General features: G+C 63.2%; 1 protein-coding gene across 1 annotated transcript; it reads right to left on the reverse strand.

The window, feature by feature from the left end:
* Positions 1 to 519: 519 nt before the first annotated feature.
* Positions 520 to 7,206, reverse strand: Dll3 (delta like canonical Notch ligand 3). The gene is made up of 8 exons (XM_021662242.2): positions 6,996 to 7,206; positions 6,577 to 6,858; positions 5,603 to 5,660; positions 4,377 to 4,619; positions 4,043 to 4,260; positions 2,441 to 2,663; positions 858 to 1,440; positions 520 to 697 (listed from the first exon to the last, which is right to left on the reverse strand). The coding sequence occupies exons 1-8, from the start codon at positions 7,059 to 7,061 to the stop codon at positions 520 to 522; spliced, it is 1,851 nt and encodes a 616-aa protein (XP_021517917.2). The 5' UTR covers positions 7,062 to 7,206.
* Between the last annotated feature and the right edge of the window lie 1,308 nt (positions 7,207 to 8,514).

The following is an 8,514-nucleotide window of genomic DNA, read 5'->3' on the forward strand; positions in this document are numbered from 1 at the left end:
CTGGTTTTCATACTGAGTTCCGAGATCTCTCAGTTTTAAAACAAAAAGATCCTCTTATTCCCCTTGGCAGACGGCTCTCTCCCCTAGCTTTAACACCAGACACAAAGTCCTTGCCTGGTGGTGGCGGTGCGCACCTTAAATCCCAGCGCTTGGGAGGCAGAGACGGGCAGATCTGAGTTCTGAGGCCAGCCTGATCTACAGAGCGAGTTCCAGAACAGTCAGCCAGGGCTACACAGAGAAACCTTCCCAAAAACCAAACCAAACAAAAACAAAAACCCCACACGGTTTTCAGCCTGATGTAGTTGATCAAAATAGGAACCTTTATAGATGTCTCTGAGATGAGAAAATGAGGTTATAAATAGGTCTTATGTACAATAAAGTCCTCTCAAACAGCCTCCACTCAGGGAGGGGGGCAGAGATTGAACACCACAAAGCAAATAAAAACATTCAGGCTCCACCTCCAGGCAATGACAGAGAAGGGGCAGGATCAGGCCTAAAACACAAAAGGAGAAAAAAGCATTAGAAAAGACATGGGGGGGGGGGGAAGGGACCCCGGCTGCCGCCAAGCCCAGCGCCCAAGGCCTGGAGTGCGGGAACCCGGCCTGTAGCTACCTCTCGAGCATAAATGGAAGGGGCTGGTATGACATAAACGGATCGAGAGTCTCTGTCTTCAGGGTGATTCCAGTCAGCTGACGAACTGTGACAGGAGAGAAACGGAAGACGGACGGGATCACAGATCGGCAAGCGGCAATTACGCGATGACCTCAGCAGAAGGGGGGTGCACACCGGGGAGAGAGGGCCCAATCGGGAAGATGCTCAAGGCAGCGGGCCAGGCTGGCGAAGGCGCGCCTGCTCACCTGGGGCCGTCCCCGGCACCGCCTTGGGACCTCAGGTTGTTGAGCGAATCCGGGAGCGTGTGCACCGAAGGCTCCCGGGTCCCCGCCAGCAGGCGAGTCCCGGAGTCGCGGCCAGGGCCTCGGCGGCGCGCGTGGACGAGCAGGAGCGCCAGGCCGGCCAAGACCGCGGCCACCAGCAGCCCCAAGGCGGGCGGCAGGAGGAGGCGCCGCGGGTCGGCGGGCCTCGGGCCGCCGGGGGCCGCCGCGGGCACGGCGTCCGCGCCGTCGGGGCGCACGGGGAACTCGCACCTCAGGCCCATGTAGCCGGGCGCGCAGGCACAGACGAGGCCGGAGAAGTGGGCGTAGCAGCGGCCCCCGTGCGCGCAGGGGCGGGAGGCGCAGGGGTCGGCGCGCTCGCGACAGTCGCGGCCGCCGAAGCCCAGCGCGCACGAGCAGCGGCGCGCGCCGCCGCCCCCCACGCACGTGCCGCCGTTGGCGCAGGCGCGGCCGGCGCAGTCGTCCAGGTCGTGCTCGCAGCGCGGCCCCGCGAAGCCAGCGCGGCAGCGGCAGCGCAGCGCGCGGCCCAGGTCCAGGCAGAGGCCGCCTGCGGGGACGGGGGGACGTCGGTGACCACCGGGCGCCCCGCCCCACCCCCCCTTGTAGCAGGCTTTCCCAGGCCCGGACAGCCAGCGGCCCGCGTCCATCCCGGTCTCCGCTCACACGCCCTCCCCTCCAGGAAACCCGCTTCCCCTGCGATTCAGCCCGGAGCCGGTGGGCCCCATCGCGGCCCGGCCACCCCTGAGACGGGGTAGCGAGAGAGACGAGCGCCGGTCCTGGGGAAACGGCAGAGCCCAGGCTAGCTTTGAGCGTAAGATCTGCCGGCCTCGGCCCCCAGAGAGCCAGAATAAACTACGGCACCGTGCTCAATCCTGCACAGGCTTTCAGAATCACCGTGTTCACCAGGCTCTTTATATTCATGGTCCTATTTAACCCTGCATCTGGCTCTTGTTTTTTGTTTGTCTGTCTAACCTCATTCTATCGCCCAGAATGACCTCGAACTTCTGATCCTCCCGTCTCTCCGCTTTAGAGGGCTGGGATTGTAGGTGCGCACTCTGCGCACAGCGTGGCCCCGTCTAACCGTTCAATACCTGTGTCAAGTCAGGCCTCGCCCCTGCTCAGAAGCTTCCTGTGGCTCCATCTCGCTCACCCAAACAAACCCAACAAGACGCCTTCCACCAGCTTGCCAGCGGGTGCCGGCGTGTGCCCGGGTCACCAGCCTGAGCCCGCTCCTCACGGCTGTGGCTCTGCGTCCTGGCACACGCCACGCGCGGAGCTCCATCCATCCCAGGGCCGCTCTGGGTCGGCAGGGATTTGGGCTGCCCTCTGCTACCTCCTAACCTAGGGCCCGCCAGGCAGGGCTTCCGGCAGATACCCGTGAGGCAAGGACCCAGAATGGACTGGGCAGAGAAAGGAAGGTCGCGTGCCCGGGACTTAGGACGCGGGCCACACCGGCAGGATTCCCACCCGCCCCCACCCTTCACTCCCACACCCCGCCCCGCCCCGCCCCGCCCCGCCGCTGCGTCCCTCTGGCTTCCCGGCCTCACCGTTCCGACACGGCTGCAGGCTACACCGGTCCACCCTCTTCTCACAGTTGGAGCCTTGGAAACCAGGCGGGCAATGGCAGACGTAGGCGGAGTCGGGATCCTCGCCACCCACACACAGGCCGCCGTTGAAGCAGGGTCCGTCCGCGCAGGTCACCCCGCTCACCTCACACCGAGGCCCGTAGAAGCCCCGGGGACAGGCACATTCAAACGAGCCGGGGGTCTCCTGAACAGAGACGCGCAGGCTTGGGGCGGGAGGTTCCCGGAGCCAAAGCCCTTCCTTCTCCCTCAGCACCGCGGGTGTCTCTTCCTCTAGCCCCAGGGCACAGGGCTTTCCCCCGCGAGGCCTGCTGCCCACACGCCCTTCAATCTGCTCCACGCTCCCGTTTCAGCGCGTGGAATCCCAGAGTGGGGGCGGCTCGGAGATGCCTACCACGTGACCCTCACCCGCCCGGCTCTATGCCCACTTCCGCCAGGAAAGCAAGTCTAGAAGACAGTCTCTCCGCTTGGAGGCCGCCGGGACGGCCCCGAACCCGGGATCCTCGGTGTCCCAAGTGCTGGAGTTCCAAGAATGAGTCACATACGGACCCCGGGAGAGCCCTCACCCCCACCGGAAGCCCAGACCCTGCACCCGCGAAGCTCCCTCGCGTGTGGGAGCCTGACCCCCGGGCTCCTCCGACGGCGAGGGAGCGCGGGGCTCCGCAGCTGGCCACGCCCCCGCGGGAGTGCAGGCCCGCCCCGCCCAGGCCGGGGCCCCTGTCCCCGCAGCGCCCTCCTTCCCCAGCCTCCCACCCGGCCTGCCCTCCCCTTGGCTCGGCCTCGGGCCGGTCCCCAGGAGCTGTTGCCTTCCACACATGCCCCGGTCCCAAACCTTCACCTCACAGCGCCCCACAGGGCTCTGTTCTTGCCGAGCGCACACCCCGGGACACTGCCCACTCTCTCTCTGCTCTTCGGTACCACCCCGTACCCCGCTCCTGCCGTCCAAGAGGCCGGCAGGACAGCTTGCCTCCAGGAAGGCCCCCCAGATAGCCGCTCCCTGGCTTGCGCCCAGGTTGCAGAGTTCCAGACGGGAAGCCTGGAACTCACATGCTGACGCACACCGGTAATCCTAGCCCTCAAGGAGGCCGAGGCAGAAAACCAGGGGCGCTCGGCTAGCCTGAGCGTTCCGGTCAGAGCTGCACAGCTAGAAGCTAACCCAGGGGAAGCCGTTAGCCCGCTCCTCTAATCCCAGTGCTTTCGAGGTCTAGGCATATCTTTGTGAGTTCAATACCAGCCCGGTCTACACAGGGAGACCCTGGGGGCTGGGGCCCCGCGGAGACGGTTCAGTGGGTAAATGATTTCTGTGGCAACACGAGGCCAGATTCCCAGCACCCAGGTGAAAGCAGGCTTGGTGGTGCACATCTGTAATCCGGGTCTGGCCAGCTCCACGTTCAGTGAGAGTCCCTGTCTCGAACACTTAAATGGAGAGTGTGATAAACACACCGGTGTCTACATTTGCTCTCCTCCTGCGCGCACGCCGCACGCACACACACACACACACACACACGTACATACACACGCATGCACACAGCTGTGATGGAGAAGAGGCTGGAGGGAAATACTGACGCTGCAGCTGCCTCCATTGGCACACGGGTTCCCATCACAGGGCCCGGGCCCGGGGAACAGGCATCCGGTGCTGGCAGGCCCCGGCGCCCTGGCGGTCAGGCAGCTGCTGGTGGAGGCGGGCACCGTGCAGAGCGGCCCAGTCCAGCCCTGCAGGCATCGGCATTCGTCGGGCTCTTCACAGTAGCCGTGCTCCGGGCTGCAGCCCGCCCGACAGACGGCTGCAGGGGGCAGAGAGGACGCGGTGTGAACGCTAGCGCAGGCCGGGCTCCGGGGCCCGGGTTCCGGGAAGGCCGCGAGAGGGGCTGGGGTCCGCGCAGGGCGGGCAGGGACTCACGCGGGGCTTCGCACTCGTCCGGGAACGGCGCGCAGGGCCGCAGTCCCGGGCCGCACCGCGAGGGGCCGCTGCGCGAGCGACACCGGCGCGCGCAGGCCGCCCCGACGGCGGGAGGCTCGCAGCGCGCGCGGTACGAGAAGTGTAGCTCCCACGCTCCGGTGCGCTGCGCGTCGCGGGCCCACGGGCCGCCGGCCGCCAGGCGTCTGCGGCCGGCCACTCGAGCTAGCAGACTCCAGGCGGGCCCTGCGGGGCGAACGGAGGGCACCTGGATTCGGGGCGGCCCCACCCTCCGTACCCAGCCCTGGGAGTTCCCTGGCGCTAAGAGGTGAAGGGTAGACGCGCCCTCAGCAAGCCTGCCCAGGGACCTGCGTGTCACACTCCGTCTAATGTCGAGGGAACAGGTTTCTCAGAAACCAGATTACTCCTGTATCTGCCCCAGGATGTTTGAGTGTTGAGACAGGAGACTTCTATCTACCCGGACAAGGCATCCGGAAGTGAGGTCAGAGCGCCCCCGCAAGGCCTTCCTCTGTGTGGTGGCTCTGCTCGCGCCTGTGAGCCCAGCAGAGGCAGCTAATTCAAGGCCAGTCTACATTACGGGAGACCCTGTTTCAAGAGACATCCAAGCCCAGCACGTGGGGGCAGTTCTTGTAATCCTAGTACGTGGAGGTGGATGGGCCCAGACATTCAAGACCAGCTGCGTTTATGGCCCTGGTGAGGCCAGGAAAACATGGTTTCAAAAACAGAATCGGGGCCAAGCAGATGGCTTAGCGGTAGAGCGTGTGCCTGGACTCCACCAGCGAAGGCCTGGGGCAGGCCCAGTATATGGCAGGTTCTGCTCCATTACAAAAGATAAGATAAAATAAGTGCATCAGGAGCACTTTGCATCACAGATGCTCAGCCTGTACCAGGACAGGCTCTCTACCTTGCTGCCACTAGGGCTTTAAAAAATATACATATATATATTCGTGTTTTATTTTATTTTATGTGTACGAGGGTTTTACCTGCATGTGGGTAGCCTAGGAGAGAAAAGCACAGGAAGAAAGAACAGGGTGTTCTAGAACTAGGGTCATGGACGTGAACCTGGTCCTCCACAAGAGCAACAAGCATGCCCGGCCGGTGAGCCCTCCCCCGGGAGCTCTGATAACATCGTAGGCCGAGCGGTCCTGTGACTGCTCCTCCACCGTGAGGCAGCCCCCCTGAACCCCAATTTGCCCCTGCCTACTCACCTCCAGCGTGATCTCCCAGCTGCTCTCTCCAGGCTTCAATGATGAGGGAGAAGGTGCCCTTGTTGGATGGAGGAGGGAAAGAGGTAAGAAGGAAAGCCAGTGCTCAGGGAAGGTCACTGAAGGCCAGAACACAGCATGGCATCCGGAAGCCAGTTCTGGGCCTCAGCAAACAGCAGGTGTGTTTGCACATCCTGCAACCCCAGGCTCAGTCTGGGTCACCAAGACCCTGTCCAAAAGGAAAGGAGCACCTCACAGGCGAGGAAATTAAGTATGGAAAACGTGAAGTTCCCAAAGATGTCTCTATTTCAAATCGGTCCCGCTCCTTTCTGAGCAGGGTCCAGGGACGGGCACTAGGATTCTGAAACACCCGATAACCTCTGCAGGCACCAGCCAGAAGAGCTGAGCTTGAAAACATAAGGAGAGATTAGGGGACCCCGATAAAGTCCTTGGGAGGAGCCCCAGGTACAAAGAGAATAAAAGCCAAGACCCCAGGGCCAGCTTTCTTGTTGCACACGTGGGAGGTGGGAAACGGTGGTGGAGGCAGGAGGATCAGGAATTCAAGATCACACTCAGCTACACAGTGAGTTCAAAGACAGCCAGGCCTATTTCTAAAAACAAACAAACAAAAACAGGTTGGGGGAGGTAATTCACTGGGCAAACGCACTTGCCTGAGAGCTAGAAGACCTTAGTTCAGTTCCTGGGCCCCACACGGTAAAGGGCAGAACTCCCACATACTGTCCTCTGACATCCACGTGTGACTGTAGCACGTTTGTGTGTCTCCCCCACTACACACGTACATGCATGCATGCATAGGTACACACCTACCCAAACAAAACCACAAAGAGATAGGAAGCCCAGCTTTGAGACATCCCGAAGAGGGGACCTGAGGGGGTCTGGAAGTGTGGGTTTCAGGGGTGGTTAAGGCTCTGGGGCACAGGTCCAGACGGAGATGGAGGTCTGGGTGTCGGGCTCACCGGCCAGGCATCGCGGAAGGGCACCCGTACGAGGCCGTTGGGCAGCGGCAGGGCAGACGCGGGCGCTCCGGGCTGCTCCGTGTAGGCGGGGCCCCGTGTGCTCGGCGCTGCGCCCAGGGCGCACAGGGACTCGGCGGCCTCCTGGGAGACCCCGGGCTTCAGGCAGACCCTGAAGAAGAGGCGGCAAGGGCCTCGGGCGTCGCAGGGGGGCCGCGGGGCCCCGGGGCCTGGTCCCGGCCCGAAAGAAAGAATCTGCAGCTCGAAGACAGCGGCTGGCAGGGCCTGGGGCGGAGAGGGCCGCAGGGTTAGGGAACCCCGGGGACCTGGCGTCTGTCCGGCCCCGGAGCCCTCTCTCGGACCGCCCGGTGTCAGCCCGACCCCATCTGTCCCTTCCCCCTGTGCACCCCGCGGAGGCTGACCTGGGGAAGGAGGAGCAGCAGCGGAAGGAGCGTCTGGGGAAGCGCAGACACCTGCGGGGAGACCATCGCTTTGGGGACGGACTGAGGGGTAGTCCCGGGAGTCGCCGCGGCTGGCTCCCGCAGCCTTATATCTGAGGGGACGCCCCGCCCCTCCGCAGCCTGGGGACCGAGGGGGAGAGGGTCGCCGGGGATGGGACCCTGTGTGGGCCACTGGCCGAGCTCATCCTGAATGTGGCCACTGGCAAGGCCTACTGGAAGATGAACTGACGTTAGCGTGCGGGTGGAGGTGGTGGTGGTCCAGCCTGTGTGGACGGTTGACGCGGCTGCGGGGCTGTGAGGGGTTCTGAGGGCGGCCCTGCCCGCTATGCAGGACCCTAGGGACCCGTGGGTTCTGTGTCTGCGTCCCCAGCCGCCTGGGTGTGAGCTCACGAGAGTGTGTGTGTGCTCGGGAGGCCCACAGATGAGGCCGTGAGCGAACACGGATGAGGATCCTGGGCTCTTTGTGAACTCTGTGTGTTCGTGGAAGGCCTCGCGAACGCGTGCGGGCGTGTTTCCCCCTTCTTAAAACAAAGCCTCCCGCCCTGTACCCAGCGTCGCCACCAGACGCCGGCCCGAGCGTCCCCAGCTGTATGTAAATGTCGCCATCTGCCGGGCCCCTCCCCCTCGCCCGCAGCTGGGCCTCCCATTTGGACTCAGGAAGGTGTGAGGGGCAAACGGGCAGGAAATTAGTCCTCAGGCACCAGGGCCCGCTCTCCACCCCAGATGAATGCAGCCGCCCACCCCCACACCGGGGGGGGGGGGGTAAGATGAATGCAGCCGCCACCCGTGGGGGGGAGATGAATGCAGCCGCCCACCCCCGGGGGGGGGGGAGATGAATGCGGCAGCCCCCGGAGGTGGGGGCCGAGCAAGGCTGCTTAAACGAGGAAGCCTCCCCTACCCCCAGTTCATACTCAGAGCTGATCACTTTAGCGAACTACAAACTGCGCCTGTAATAACGTTTGTCTGGTAGGGGAGGCGGCCACAGTCCCGCTCAGCAATTGCAGAAAAGAGCCATGGGTGGACACGGTGGGGCAGATCTGCAGTCCCAGCACGCCAGGGGCAGGGCAGTTAGTGAACCAGGCCTGCCTGGACTACACAAAACCTTTCTCGGACACAATCCACACACAGCACGAAGCCCTGCCACACCTGGGCTCACTCACAGGCTGTGGGTTCCGGCTGACCCCGGCCCTGTAAACTCAACCACAAGGCAAGACAGTGTTTCCACAACTCTGCATCACAAATGAAGCACGCCTTCAGGAGTTTCTGGAAGGCTTCCTGGCTGTTTGGGGCTTTTCCTTATAGGCGGAAACAGGCCACACTGAGGTGACCTCTGAAGCATCCAGGGAAAGAACACACTCAACAGCAAGAGCAAAGGCCCTGGGACCACCGTCCTGGTAGCACTTTCTCTCTTTGCTCTTTGGCTGTCCTGGCACTCACTCTGTAGACCAGGCTGGCCTCGAACTCAGAGCTCTGCCTGTCT

Source organism: Meriones unguiculatus, chromosome 14 (genome assembly GCF_030254825.1).
Source record: "Meriones unguiculatus strain TT.TT164.6M chromosome 14, Bangor_MerUng_6.1, whole genome shotgun sequence".
Taxonomy (NCBI): domain Eukaryota; kingdom Metazoa; phylum Chordata; class Mammalia; order Rodentia; family Muridae; genus Meriones; species Meriones unguiculatus.